Consider the following 15,878-nt stretch of genomic DNA (forward strand, 5'->3'; position numbering starts at 1 on the left):
TAGGAATTTACCCAAGGGATACAGGAGTACTGATGCATAGGGGCACTTGTACCCCAAAGTTTATAGCAGCACTCTCAACAATAGCCAAATTATGGAAAGAGCCTAAATGTCCATCAACTGATGAATGGATGAAGAAATTGTGGTTTATATACACAATGGAATACTACATGGCAATAAGAAAGAATGAAATATGGCCTTTTGTAGCAACGTGGATGGAACTGGAGTGTTATGCTAAGTGAAATAAGTCATACAGAGAAAGACAGATACCATATGTTTTACTCTCATGTGGATCCTGAGAAAGTTAACAGAAGACCATGGGGGAGGGGAAGGAAAAAAAAAGTTAGAGAGGGAGGGTGCCAAAACATAAGAGACTCTTAAACAGAGAACAAACTGAGGGTTGATAGTGGGGGTGGCAGGGGGGAGGGGGGGTGATGGGTATTGAGGAGGGCACCTTTTGGGATGAGCACTGGGTATTGCATGGAAACCAATTTGGCAATAAATTTCATATTTAAAAAATAAAAATAAAAAAATTTTTTTAAAAAAAGCAATCCTTACCAAATCTAACAAGTGCATGTCACTATTTCGTACATCTTTTCCTGGGCTAAGGAGAAGACCAAAACACCTGCCAAAAAAAGAGGAGACATACATTTGGAAAAAAAATAACACAAACAAGATGCTTAAATTAGGTCACCTAAAATTCTTCTTGATGGATAAAGGACACATTAAAATTATTAATAAATTAACTACTGCCCAAATAATCCTTAATTCTTGAATTTACATAAACAAATTCTGCTTGGCTTTTATTATAACACAGTTGAAGTCAGCATATTAGCTGCAGATTTATGGGAGATAAGTCAAAGTGAATGAAATATTCACTTCAATAACCAAAAGAATTCCCCAGAGAATAACATATTTTTCATATATATGGGAATATATATGTGTGTGTGTGTGTGTGTGTTTGTTTTTGTTTTTTTTTTTTAAAGAAAGAGAGAGAGAGAGAGAGAGAGAGAGCAGGACAGAAAAGCGGAGGGAGATAGAGAATCTCGACCAGGCTCCACGTTCAGCACAGAGCCCAGCATTGGGCTCGATCCCATGACTCTGGGATCATGACCTGAGCTGAATTCAAGAGCTGGATGCTCAACGGACTGAGCCACCCAGGCACCCTGCAAATACATTTTTTTTTTTTAATTTTTTTTTTCAACGTTTTTTATTTATTTTTGGGACAGAGAGAGACAGAGCATGAACGGGGGAGGGGCAGAGAGAGAGGGAGACACAGAATCGGAAACAGGCTCCAGGCTCCGAACCATCAGCCCAGAGCCTGACGCGGGGCTCGAACTCACAGACCGCAAGATCGTGACCTGGCTGAAGTCGGACGCTTAACCGACTGCGCCACCCAGGCGCCCCAAATACATTTTTGAATATAGTATATGGTTACTCCACTAGACTGATAAAAACTAGAATTTATATTTAAGCTGAATTTACTAAAAATGTTTACCTTTCAATGGCAAGTTCTTTATTAGTTGTTTGTTGCACATAGATGACAATCTTTTTATCAGTTCCTTGGCGAAGTTTAAAGCATTGTCTGTCCTTCTCCTTAGGAACTGCACTGTAGGACAACATGTTTCATTAATTTTGTAAAGTATTTTCTTATGACATATACTAGAACAACTTCTCTTGAATCTAGCATTCTTTTCTGTGCCTGGTTTTCAAATCATAACAGAAATTTAAAACTCATCATCTGCCTCTTAATGTGAAAATATTACCATTACTGTATGTAATCCGCTGAAACAATGTATTTAAGCTAGAAAAAACGTTCTTATGCTCCCTAAAATGTGTCTTTAGTTTTTTTAATTTTCTGTTGCTGTAAAAATTAAGTTAGATATTTGTAAAGCACTCAGTATAGCATCTAGCACAGACACTCAAAAAAAATTAGTTTCTTTTCAGTTTAGTCAGGTTTTTTTTATAAATAATTATTGCCTTATTTGTTTAAATAAAGAAAAAATACCTAATCATGGAGTCTCTGAATTTCAAAACAGGTGCCTTCAAAAAATAACAGAGATATAAGATATGGTGAAAAAGTAAGCTGTTGCCTAACACTTCCCTCAAGCAGTGATAACACTGTAAACATGTGCAGGCATTATAAAAACAATACTAATGATACAGTTAAACATTACCTTAAGAAAAAAGTTGAAAATATTCTTAAAATTAGAGTTTACCAAAATAATCTCCTACTCTCTCACACACCACCTGCTCTAGCTCCTTTGTTCTCAAAGGCAAACATCTGCCTATGGCAATCAGCCAACATGCAGCAAATATACATTATGTCTTAGTGCTATACAACTCAAAAAAAAATGGCAGCAGAACCATTAGAAGATATTAGAAAAGGCTACATGAGAGTTCTGAGTACCTACTCAAACTAAAAAGTGGCTCTGAAGAAATAAAATTAGTTTGAAGACCATCGCACTTACACAGTAACTAACTCAAAAACACTGCATGAAACAGATTAGAAAATCAAAGAACCTTATCAAAGGAGTCTAGAAATGACAAACATCTGCAAAGAAAAACTCCATACCAAACTGTTAAAAGTATCTGTGGTTGACAGAAATTTCACCTATAAGGATACAGACAGGTTATCAATTTTCAACTGACAACAGATACACTAGTGTTTATGTTCTGTGCGTGCTGACACAGAAATACACATAATCCCACCTTTCAGCAGTATTTAAAAAGACAAAAGATATAAAGTTGCTTCTGGAGTCCTAAGGCTGAAGTGCAAGGAAAAACTATATTAACAGGAAGCAGAGTGGAGACTGTTAAGCAGTGGAAGTTCGCTTCATTACTGTCAGGGACTCTAGATTAAATTTCTTCCTTTTTTTTTTTTTTTTTTTTTTAATGTTTATTTTTGAGACTGAGAGAGGAGAGAGATGAGGGAGAGAAATAGCAGGGGAGGGGCAGAGAGAGAGGGAGTCACAGAATTCCAAGCAGGCTCCAGGCTCTGAGGTGTCAGCCTGATGTGGAGCTTAAACTTGTGAACCCCGAGATCATGACCTGAGCCGAAATGGGCGGCTTAACCAACCGTGCCACCCAGGCGCCCCTGGATTGTATTTCTAGTATTGTCATTATATCACTGAATGGATCCACCCAAATAATTTCACATTTACTTCCTACTGTATAAATTACAATACTGAGGTCCAGGCTTAACTTCTCTGGGTTTCTTTACCCATAAAACAAGGAATATATTAAATACCCAGCATATCTAATAGGGTTAGGTGGTAGATTAAATGAGACAAAAAAGTGCTTTGAATGGTATAAGTGAAAATGCTCCATCTTCCCAAGGGCTAAATGGAAAGTAGATTTCTAATTTTAATTAACGTAAGAAGTATACTTTTTCGGGGCGCCTGGGTGGCGCAGTCGGTTAAGCGTCCGACTTCAGCCAGGTCACGATCTCACGGTCTGTGAGTTCGAGCCCCGCGTCAGGCTCTGGGCTGATGGCTCAGAGCCTGGAGCCTGTTTCCGATTCTGTGTCTCCCTCTCTCTCTGTCCCTCCCCCGTTCATGCTCTGTCTCTCTCTGTCCCAAAAAATAAAATAAACGTTGAAAAAAAAAAAAAAAAAAAAAAAAAAAAAAAAAAAAAGAAGTATACTTTTTCAGGGACGAAAAGAAGAGCACTAATTCTTGCCACAGCACTTTATGTATATTTATGTTATAGTAAAACCACAATTTATGTTGTGCTATGGTTACTTATATATACTGTTATTTTTTGGATAGGTGCTAAATCATATGGGTGCACTATTATGTTTTTAGTGAAATATAACTGACATACAACATTATGTTAACTTGAGGTGTACAACATAATGTTTCGATACTTAATATTATGAAATGCATCATACTTTAATCATGCTATTTTGGTCAACATTCAATTTCCACTTTCTAATTTTGTTATTATATATAGCGTTAAGAGGAGCAACCATCTTGATAATTCTCTCCGTATCTCAGTGATTATTTCTGTAGATAAATTCTGTAGATATTACAGAATCACTGGTTTAAAAAAAATCGCATTCAGCAAGTTCAATCTGATAAAGAACTTCTCAACAAGTTCATTATAATAAGGCTACACAACACTCTTTGCTACTATAAACTACAAATTCAATAAAATCACATTAACAAAAACAGAACAAAGCCCCAACAAATGTGAAGAGCAAAATGACCATCCAGAAATTTTCTATATAGCATTTCCATATAGTATTTCCTTGGTATGAGGGTGAATGGAACAGGGATGACTGATCTACCTTGAACATGCCTGAGTTCAGAAGGAAGAAAACTAGTCCTAACGGTTCTGAGAGAGCTTAGAAATTGTTTCTATTTGTAATTGAAATTTACAAACAGGATCTACATAAATATCTTTACTGAAGAAAAAAAAATGCAGTTTAAAGAAACTTTTGTTCCTTAAAATGGAAAATAACTATTACAAAGTTCGTAGATTATAATTTCCACTTCCTAGGGTAGGTATGCATTCGGTGGGAAGGAGCACATCCCAGTGTTGGTTGCTGTGAGAGCAGAAACACAGCTGATGGCAAGGCACACACCACAGCAAAGTCTCATACTTCAGTGAACAAATCAAAGGTGAAGCTGCACGGTACACTAAATTTGCCACCAGATGGCAGGATAGTTCCAAAAGTCTGCAGGGAGACCAAGCGTTATCCAAAACAAATGAACCAGCCATTGTGCTTTCTAATTTAAAAGCAAACTAGTAGAAAATCATTCATATTTTGATGTAATTCCATTTTACTAATTTATGAGGTAGTCAAGGAGGAAAGAGACTTTAATATGCAGCAATCAATTATGATCCAGGAAGCACCCAATGTGTGATATGGGTTATGGAGGGAAAAGAAAAATCAATCATCTTGTGACCACAGTATTTTAAAGTTAGAAAGGACTTTAGAATCTAGCCACCTCATTTTATAGATAAGGTAACCACTGCCAGGAGATATAAAGAAACTTGGAAAAGGCCACAGTGTTAATAGTAACAATAACTAAACTAAAGTTTTTATTTCTGTCCCAGAGTTCTTTTCACTACCAAGAATTATCATTATACCTAAAACCCCAAGCCAGTTATTTCTGACCCTATCTGCAAGGTTAAGACTTCAGACACACATACCTCATTTCTTCTCTTCCAATGTATACAGATAAACTATAATAGTAAAACTTGATTTCAACAGCCTTAAGATCTTTAGATTATTAAAACAAAGTAACCAGCCAATAAGACCAAAAAACCCAGCAAAACAAAAGCAGCTACAAATCCAGCAGGCTTAGCTTCTGTCATATTTCACATCAGCAGTCTAAAAGAACATGGTAATAGGACATATTTTCCCACATGAAAGAATTTTTTTTAATAGCTTCAAAATTCTTCAAATGTTGTCTCTGGAAAAGCGAAATTAAGAAAACAGTCCCATTTACAACTGCACCAAAAATAATAAAATACCTAGGAATAAACTTAACCAAAGAGGTGAAAGCCCTGTACTCTGAGGACAACACAAATAAATGGAAAGACATTCCACGCTCATGGACTGAGAGAACAAATGTTAACACGTCCATACTGTCCAGAGCAATCTACAGATTTAATTCAGTCTCTACCAAAATACCAACATTTTTTACAGAACTAGAAAAATTAGTCCTAAATTTTGTATGGCATCACAACAGACTCTGAATAGCCAGCACAGTCTTGAAAAATAAGAACAAGGGGAGCCTGCATGGATCAGTCGGTTAAGTATCTGCCTCTTGATTTCAGCTCAGGTCATGATCTCACAGTTCCTGAGATCTGGCCCTGCTCAATCTATTTGGGATCTGCTTGGGATTCTCTCTCTCTGTCCCGAAAACCGCTCACACGCATGTGCTCTTGCTCTCTCAAAATTAACATTTGAAAAAAGAACAGAAGTGAAGGTATCATAATCCCAGATTTCAAGATACACTATAAAGCTGCAGTAAGCAAAACAGTGTGGTACTGGCACAAAAACAGACACATAGATCAATGGAACAGAATAGAGAGCCCAGAAATAAACCCACAATTATATGGTCAATTAATCTTTGACAAAGGAGGAATGAATATACAATGGGAAAAAGACAGTCTCTTCAACAAATCATGCTGGGAAGACTGGACAGCAACATGTGAAAGAATGAAACTGGACCACTTTCTTACACCATACACAAAAACAAACTCAAAATGGATTAAAGATCTAAATGTGAGACCTAAAACCATAAAAATCCTAGGTGACAGCACAGGCAGTAACTTCTCTGACACAGGGCCACAGCAATATTTTTCTAGATATGCCTCCTGAGGCAAGGGAAACAAAAGCAAAAATAAACTATTGGGACTACATCAAAATAAAAAGCTTCTGCACAGCAAAGGAAACAATCAACAAAACTAAAAGACAACCTCCTGAACTGGAGAAGATATTTGCAAATGACATATATCCAATAAAGGTTTAGTATCCAAAATATATAAAGAACTTCTACAACTCAACACCCAAAAAGCAAATAATCCAATTTAAAAATGGGTAGAAGACATAAAAAGAAATGACATACAGGTGGCCAACAAACATATGATAAGATGCTCAACATAACTAATCATCAGGGAAATGCAAATCAAAACCACAATGAGATATCATCTCACACATGTCAGAATGGCTAGTATCAAAAAAGACAAGAAATATCAAGTGCTGGCGAGGATATGGAGAAAAAGGAACCCTTGTGAATAGTTTGTAGGAATGCAAACTGGTACAGCCACTATGGAAAACCGTATGGAGGTTCTTCAAAAAATTAAAAATAGAATTACCAAATGATCCAGTAATTCCACTACTGGGTATTTACACGTAGAATATGAAAACATTAATTAAAAAAGATATAGGCACTCCTACGTTTACTGCAGCATTATTTACAACAGCCCAATTATGGATGCAGGCCAAGTGTCCATCAATAGATGAATGGACAAAGAAGATGTAGGGTGTGTATATGTATGTATACATATGTGCATGTGTGCATATATGTGCGTGTGTTGTGTATACAATACATACACAACACACACACACACATTCATTCTATGGTATATTACTCCGCCAAAAAAAAAAAAAAAAAAAAAAAGAAAGAATGAAAAGAAAGAAATCAGTCTTTCTCTCACTGACATATCTCACTTAAGCATTATACCCTCTAGATCCATCCATGTTGTTACAAATGGCAAGATCTCATTCTTTTTTATGGCTGAGTACTATTCTAACATATATATGTATAAATATACACATGTATACCACCTTATATGCATGCATGTATGTATACACCATTTTATGTGTGTATATGTACATATATATACACCACCTCTTCTTTATCCATTCAACCTATTGATAGACACTTGGGCTGTTTCCAAAATTAGAGAAAGAAAAATACCATATGATTTCACTCCTATGTGGAATTTAAGAAACAAAACAAACAAAGAAAAAAAAGTGACAAATGAAAAATCAGACTCAAACTATAGAGAGCAAAATGATGGTTACCAGTGGAGTGGTGGCTGGCGGTGGGATGGGGGAGCTGGGAATGGGTCAAATAAGTGAAGGGAATTAAGAGAACACCTATTGTGATGAGCACTGACGGAGTAATATACAGAATTTTTGAATCTCTATATTGTACACCTGAAACATAACACTGTATATTAATTATACTGGAATTAAAATCTAAAACATTTTTAATAGTAAAAAATCTTTCCTCTGCAAATCTATTTTTTTCTTTATCACAATATAAAAAACTCTACCTATAAAAGCAGTCATTTTATACTATGAAAGTTATATGACATTCGTGAACCACAAATGATGTAGCATTTTAATACACACTTTAAAAAAATAGAATAAAATACCCTACCTAAAATAACCTTTACCATCATCTTCTTTTATTTCTAAAGACACAGAGAATGTAAAGATGTCACTGTCAGGAGTTTGGGGTGCAGCAGCTGCTGAAAGTGGGGTCTGCTTGGCAGAACGGCGGAAGGCAGTAGCAAAACTGTAAAGTATCCGGCTGACCTACAACAGATGTGTTAGGCTGTTATCACAAGAAATAAAATACTTTTATTAAGGCTGAAGGTTACCTGCTTTGTGTATGTGTGGGGAGGGGGAGTAATACATCTTTCCCCCATTGATTTCTTTTGCTAAGTTATCATAACTTGTTAGGCCTAGAAAGCAAACAACATTAAAATGAGAAGGGGTTTTTAAAAAAGAAGTGATTGTGAACAAGAGAAATCCAACTGAAAAATAATTTCCTAAATTGTTAGAGATGATCTGAATATCTTTATTATAAAAAATAATCCTACAAAATTAGCTTTAAAAGAACAGTTTGTTAATGTGTGACTGCTGAAACCAGGATGCCCATTTAAGCCAATCAAGAAGCAGCCCTGGTCTCTGACACTCTCAGCAAGAAGACTATGGTTCCCCAAACTTCTAGTTTCTTTACATTTCAGCCCATCAGGCTGGAATAAATAAAACATTAGCACAGAATTTCATTTGGCTTTTAAGTGACCATAATAAACACTACAATAACTTCAACACAGTGAGGGTACAGGTGAAGTTTCATTTGCAGACAGTTCTCGTAAGGACTTACAGCTTCTTGTATTTCGCACCGGAAGACGTGTATTCTGAAGAGCTCTGCATTGTAATGACTTTCAGTGAAAGCGAAACAGTCACTCTCAGGAGTTCCATCATGCCCTCTGACACAGAACAGGATTTTGTAGATAGGGTAGTTTGCTATTTCAGTGTTTGTCTGAGGATCTAAGAGTCTGTTTGGTTAAAAAAAAGATATAAAGAGCTTAGAGGGATTATGGACTATTTTCACTGTTATCCATATTATGATTCAAGACTCCCCTTTCTATCAAGATCATATAAATCATTTTTGGTATGCTAATCATATTAATTTTTAGTCTTGATAAATAAGTCATATGTGGATTACTGAAGTTATTAATACATAATTCCACAGTACTAAAACCTATATAATCTTATACTTTTAGAGAGGCAATCAGAAAGACATAAATAATAAGTACATGTTTCTTATATAGTCTGTATGTAAATAAAGACTATATCAATGGGTAAATTAGAGTACCAAAATGAATCACTAAAGCTGTGCTTTTCATTACCTCCTAAAAAATAACCTAATCTTCTTTCTTATTTAAAAAAATAGGGGTGCCCGGGTGGCTCAGTCGGTTAAGCAACCGACTTCAGCTCAGGTCATGATCTCATGTTCCATGAGTTCGAGTCCCACATCGGGCCTGCTTCTGATTCTGTATCTCACTCTCTCTCTGCCCCTCCCCTGCTCATGCTGTCTCTCAAAAATAAACAAACATGAGAAAAAATTAAAATAAAATAAAACAAAATAAAATAAAAAATAAAATAAAAAACTGGGGCGCCTGAGTGGCTCAGTCGGTTAAATGTTCGACTTTGGCTCAGGTCCTTGAGTTTGAGCTCCACGTCGGGCTCTGTGCTGACAGCTCAGAGCCTGGAGCCTGCTTTGGATTCTGTGTCTCCCTGTCTCTCGCTGCCCCTTCCCTGCTCACATTCTCTCTCTCTTTCAAAAATAAACATTAAAAAAAAAAATTTTTTTTTAAAGAATAAAAAACTGGGGTGCCTGGGTGGGTCAGTTGGTTAAGCATCCAACCTCGGCTTCGGTCATGATTTCATGGTTCAGGGGTTCAAGCCCCACATCAGGCTCTGTGCTGATAGCTCAGAACCTAGAGCCTGGAGCCTGCTTTGGATTCTGTGTCTCCCTCTCTCTCTGTCCCTCCCCTGCTTATACTCTGTCTCCCTTTTTCTCAAAAATAAAATAAACATTAAAAAAAAAAAAAAGAATAAAAAACCTGCTGTGCTGGGGCACCTGCCTGGGTGGTTCAGTGGGTTAGGTGTCCAACTCTTGGTTTCAGCTCAGGTCATGATCTTGCGGTTTTGTCAGTGCGAGCCCTGTGTCAGGCTCTGCACTGACAGCATGGAGCCTGCTTGGGATTCTCTCTCTCTCTCCTTTTCTCTCTGCCCCTCCTCCACTCGTATCGCCTGTCTCTCTCAAAATAAATAAATAAACTTAAAAAAAAAAAACTGATGTGCTTTCTCATAATGAAACATGTTCTTCTGATTCATGGCAAATAAGAGAGACTGTACAAAACGTTAATATCTACAAAAAAGATAATTACTAGAATCAAAGGACATCATTACGAAAATCAAAGACGTGTCATTCACTCAAAAATGTATTGGTTCAATAATACTTCTGTGATACCTACAACATTCCAGGCTCTGCCCTGGACAATGAGGACATAAATATGAAAGGAATGAAAAGAAACGGCAATTTCAACACTGAATGGGCAAGGCCATGGATGGGGAAACCCCAGGGGTCCCTGTGTGTAATGCAAACACATAGGAAGGGAACCCAATTCACATTCAAAGGCACTGTGATAAGATAAAAACTTTGAAAACATAGGGCAAGAGAAATTGCTTTTGTATATTTATAGAATTAAAATATATCAGAACAAAGTATAACTTCAGTTGGGCATGACTACTGACTAAGAAGCATACAGAAATGAGAGCTGAACAAATTTTACTGAAAGTTTCACATTAGGGGTGCCTGGGTGGCTTAGTTGGTTAAGCGTCTGATTCTTGTTTTCAGCTCAGGTCACCATCTCACGGTTTGTGAGAGCCATGTTGGGCTCTGTGCCAACATTGTGGAACCTGCTTGGGATTCTCTCTCTCTCTCAAAATAAACAGACATTAAAAAAAAAAAAAAGTTTCACATTAATAAATACCATTAAAATTAGGATTTGTGAGTCTAAGTGCAATGGTTCTTTAAAAACTCAAAAGAAGAATTATACATGCAGATGAATGAAATATTAAATATTAAGTAACCTACTATTATCCACATATAGGTACAATTCTACTACCATGAAAACCCAAAATGCTTCTGGGGGCACAGAAACAGATATTCTCATACAATGCTGATAAAAATACAAAACAGATCAATATTTCTAGATGGCTATTTGGCATTGTATCAAAAACAATGAAAATGGGGAAACCTTTTGACTCAGTAAGTCTCCTTCTAGGAATTTATCCTAAGGAAATTTCAAACATATAAAAATTTAGCTCAAACATAACTATTTATAGGAGAATTATAGGTAAAGCACTTACGTACCCATTTAATAAAAGCTTAATATTAGCCATTATTAGTAGTACTTTTCTCATTAAAAACAACAACACCAACACTAAAATGTCTAATATAAAAGACTGGTTCTTTTTTTTGTTTTTGTAAGACTATATTTTTTTAAGCAATCTCTATACCCAATGTAGGGCTCAAACTCACAGCCCGGAGATCATGAGTTCCACACTCCACCAACTAAGCCAGACAGGTGCTCCAGAGACTGGTGATTTCTAAATAATCCATCATATACCATCACAAATTTACTGATATGTAAAGAGATTCATAATATAAAACTAATTGAAGAAAGGGGTGCCTATGTGGCTCAACTGGTTAAGCATCCACCTTTGGCTCAGGTCATGATCTTGTGGTGAGTTGGAACCCTGCATCGGGTTCCGTGCTGACAGCTCAGAGCCTGGAGCCTGCTTCTGATTCTGTCTCTCCCTCTCTGCCCCTACCCAGCTCACGCTCTGTCTCTGTCTCTCAAAAATAAATAAATACATTTTAAAAAATAAAAAAAAAATTAAAAAAAGTGTTGATTCTGATAATGTTAATATTATTGATTCTAATATGTTCAGTTAGATTCAATATTAAACTTCTTACTGAACTAATGTGTCAAGCTAGTATTTGTATGGTGGAACAGGGAAAATATAAATAAATTTATTAGGCATATTTTCAGGCCAACATATTTTAATTAATCCCCAAACATTTAAATTTTTAATGTACTACACATAATTGGCATGGGGAAATGTATATAAAAAACTGTTCCAATGAGTGACTAATTTGCACAAGTATCACAATCCCTGGAAGACAAGATAACACAAGTGCCAGAAGAATGAAACATTACATGAATAAGAAGTTATGTATTTTGTTCATTATTATTTCTAAATCTATAGGTCAGAAATCTGATCCAATGGTACAAACATTTCGGGAAGCTGGTCTTACCTCACAGTTCCTTCAGATACATTCGGCACCGAAAGGGTTACATCTAGTGAAATCTGACACTGGCTTCTTAAGATGGACATCATCCTTAATGCTTCCACTTCACTCCTGGGAGCATTTACTGAGGCACAGCCTAAATAAGTTAGTTTGCTGAAAACTACACTGTCCTCATCAGCCACTGGTGTGAAAGGACTTGACCCTTCGGAATCTGAAAGAAATGTTAATAGAGGGTTACTTTCATTCTGATATTTTGTTGACATGAACACCAAGTAAAAATCTACAGGTTACATTTAGGTTCTACAATAAGGTACTAATGAGATAATATTTCATTGCCCCACAATAAATGCCCATTGAAGTCAGAAATTTCATATTAAAACTCTGTCACTGACACCAAAATTTTTAGGAATTGCTTTACTGTTAATCCCAAATTTAAAATGTGATCTGAGGTTAGATCTGATTTTTATTTCTGCCTCTTCTAATTTTTTTTGACTTTATAATTTGTATTTAAGTAAAAAAATAACATTTAATATTTTATCACTCTGAAAAATCCTATCTCTGTCTTTCTGATCTGCACTGCTTTATTTCTCTCATTCATCATCTTAGCCACTTTATTATGTTTTCTCAATGCCCCTGCTTTCCCTTTCCCAATAAAGCTCTACAGTTTTAACACTCTACTTTCCCAGTGAGCCTTTATAACTGCCCTATTCCTCCTCTGTGGTGTCTTTTGCCTCCCTTTTTCAACCTGGCAACTACTCCCAAAGAGCTTTTCAGGCCTGGAACAAGTATCTCTTCCCAAGCATTATTCTTCCACATCTCCAACACTGTACTCAAATTCTTTCTTTCTTGGAAAAATCTTGAAACATTCTGAAATAAGACGACCTCAATGTCATTTAACTACTGTTATCTCTTTGATATAAATGATACACATTTAAAGGGAAATCAGAATGGTACAGATACCTACCCCTCACACAACCCCTTAAATCTAAAATCTGAAGATTCTAGAAAACACATAATGTTTTTTGCCTGCTCTGAATCAAACCTAGTATAGGGTGGACACTCACATAATAAAAACATTAACCTTCAGTAAAGCAAGCAATGCAGCAATCCTAACCTCCTTGTCCAGGTCTCACTGGCAAGCTCATCTCTGGTTTTTGGAGGCCTACTAATGGCACAGGGTTAATGGTGGATGAAGCTGAGAGTTGGTTAGAAAGAGGTCCATCTCCTTCACCATCCAGTTGTGACCTTTCCACAAGTTCTTTGTCCCCTGGCTGGTCGTCCATTGGAGGATCCATCAGAACATCTGCTAGCTCTTTTTGCAGCTGCTGTTCACTTCCATTCCCTATAATCTAAGGGTCACAAATACATGCAATCAGCAAAGTGTGAAAGACAGGCCAGTACTAATTCAAATGGGTCCACATTCTAGAGATCGTCAGCATTTCTTTTGATACAAAGATATCTTCTGAATGTTTTTTAAAAACAGAATAAATCAAGATCTGCAGTAAGAGCTGCAGCTGCTCCCTTAATACATACAGTTTTTCATGAAAAAGTGTATAGTGAATTTGAGAGTAATGCCCGGAAATGTATGTGATAGTCTGTCAATGTTATTAGAAATGGATAAAGGGGCATTAAGGAAGACACTTGTTGGGTGAATCACTGGATTCTACTTCTGAAATCATTATTGCACTATATGCTAACTAACTTGGATGTAAATTTAAAAAAATTTTAAATAAAATTATGGCGATAAAACGTAAGTTTTCTACAGTGTCCTCAACTAGCAATGAAAATATTCATAATTTTATTTCTCTGCTGAGAAATAACGCTGCTAATGGGATTATCTTTAGGGGCTTCGCTTATCCTTAAGAAAAAGGGAAAATGTGTTCGCTTGCAAAGTTATCATAGAAACAGACTTAGTAGGTAATAAATTTTCACATGTATTTTACCATTCCTACTATAAATAAGTCTAAGGAAGGCTTCTCTGATATTAACAGTTTCTTAAAGTTCTGAGACACCTGAATAAAGCTTGTACATATAAAATGGCCCTGAGCAACAGAAGCACTCCATTTCAGTAATGTCAAGTAGTTATTTGTCTAGAGTCATGATGGTTTATTATTAGTTGCTCAACAAGGAAGTAATGCTTTCCAATGCTAAGGAAAACCACAAGTGACAAAACCCAGCAATGTCACTAAATGCTTATTCAAGAAACACTAAAAAAATTTTAACAAAGGAATTAATTTAGGAGAAGTCATAATCAAAAAAGGGGGCTGATTTAGGAGGGTTTCTGAAGACTAAACCTGACAAAAAGTTAAGATGGGTGGGGCTAGGAGATTGTTACAGAGAAGGAGGTCTTCTCAGTAAAATCAACACAGAAGTTAGGAAGAAAATGTCAATAATAACAGACACCTCTGGACTACCAAAGAACCCTGTTCAAACATAGTTTTATAACCCTATAAGCTTCAAGTTCCTTTGGTTATAAATTATAATTGAGAAACAAACAGTTTTAAATCTTTTTTTTGCTGACATTTCCCAAGGAAATTTAACATGTCAGCTACTCTTGCCTTAGAAATAAAGGCCAGACAAGTGTTCAGCCTCTTGGCTTCGGTTACAATGTTTATTTCCATGAATTTCATTTTATGTTAACAGTCACTGCTAATGGAACTAAAAAGCAGGTCAAGTAATTGTAATTCTTTGTTCTGCCTGATCTTACATATCCAAGTGCAATCAAATTTCTTTTTTCAGAAGTTCTACTTTCACAAGTTTTTAAACCATCTGAAAAACAAACCACAGCTTAGTTCCAATTAGCCTCTTATTCTTTCAGAACTGGAGAAGAATTACTATATCACCTGCAGTAAATAAAAGATGGTCTATTTGATAGTCTGTTTTCCAAGGGGAGAGAAAGAACATACATAAGTAGTAGTTACAGCTTCCTAAACACAGATGGAGAAAAGATATTCAATTCCATGTTTAGGTAATTAGTAATTATAACTGGGGAAGCCATCACTAAAAGAGCAAACTAAATCAAAGAGAAGACATTTTACATATTATGAAGTACTATTTTGTTCTTTGGCATACAGGGTAATTAAACTCAAGTTTTCTGCTGGATAGACTGCGTACATTTTCATATTATTTGCCAATAACAAAAATATACCTAACCCTGAGAGAAAACATGTTTATATGTTTGTATTTTGTGTTTATACATGTTCATCTTGCATTCTTCTCTCATTTATAAAATCTATAAACATAAGAACTGTGTTCCATTTCCTTAGCTCTTCCTTAAGGACTAGGAAAAAGAAATGTTCACATGCAAACATGTGATTTTTAAAAGCTGCTTAAAAATAGCAATGCAACATATGCTTTGGATAATTAGGTCCAAAATAGTACTCAACAATTTTGTTAGATCATTTGTGAACCTTCAATTTAATTTCAGAATTACTGTCTGTGACATTACAATACACATACTTAAACCAATTAAGCTTTTTGTTTTTTTATTAAAAGAATTTTTTTTTATTAAGTAATCTCTATGCCCAACATGGGGCTTGATCTAATGACCCTGATATCAAGAGCAGTACGCTCCACTGACTGAGCCAGCCAAGTACCCTGTTGTTTTCTTTCTAAAGACAGTCTTCCCTGGGCTTATCTGGGAAATAATTCACAATGACTTTCAAGGCTCTCAAACTCTGACATGCATCAGAATCACGTGGAGAATTTTTATGATGCAAAGTGTTGGGCCCCAAATGA

At 36.0% G+C, this 15,878-nt stretch overlaps 1 protein-coding gene across 5 annotated transcripts in view; it reads right to left on the reverse strand.

Annotated features, from left to right (window-relative positions):
• RABGAP1 (RAB GTPase activating protein 1) overlaps positions 1-15,878 on the reverse strand; it is a 181,158-nt gene that overhangs the window by 118,884 nt on the left and 46,396 nt on the right. For all 5 annotated transcript variants that reach the window (XR_009251422.1, XM_058694213.1, XM_058694214.1 and 2 more), the window contains 6 exons: positions 13,255-13,489; positions 12,147-12,351; positions 8,637-8,811; positions 7,905-8,062; positions 1,496-1,606; positions 556-622 (listed from right to left, as the gene is read on the reverse strand). Coding sequence is in view for 4 of the 5 variants with exons in the window: in XM_058694213.1 (XP_058550196.1) it covers positions 556-622; positions 1,496-1,606; positions 7,905-8,062; positions 8,637-8,811; positions 12,147-12,351; positions 13,255-13,489 (951 nt within the window). In the remaining variant the exon portion in view is untranslated. The remainder of the gene's footprint in view (positions 1-555; positions 623-1,495; positions 1,607-7,904; positions 8,063-8,636; positions 8,812-12,146; positions 12,352-13,254; positions 13,490-15,878) is intronic.

The sequence above is a fragment of the Neofelis nebulosa genome, chromosome 12 (genome assembly GCF_028018385.1).
Source record: "Neofelis nebulosa isolate mNeoNeb1 chromosome 12, mNeoNeb1.pri, whole genome shotgun sequence".
NCBI lineage: Eukaryota > Metazoa > Chordata > Mammalia > Carnivora > Felidae > Neofelis > Neofelis nebulosa.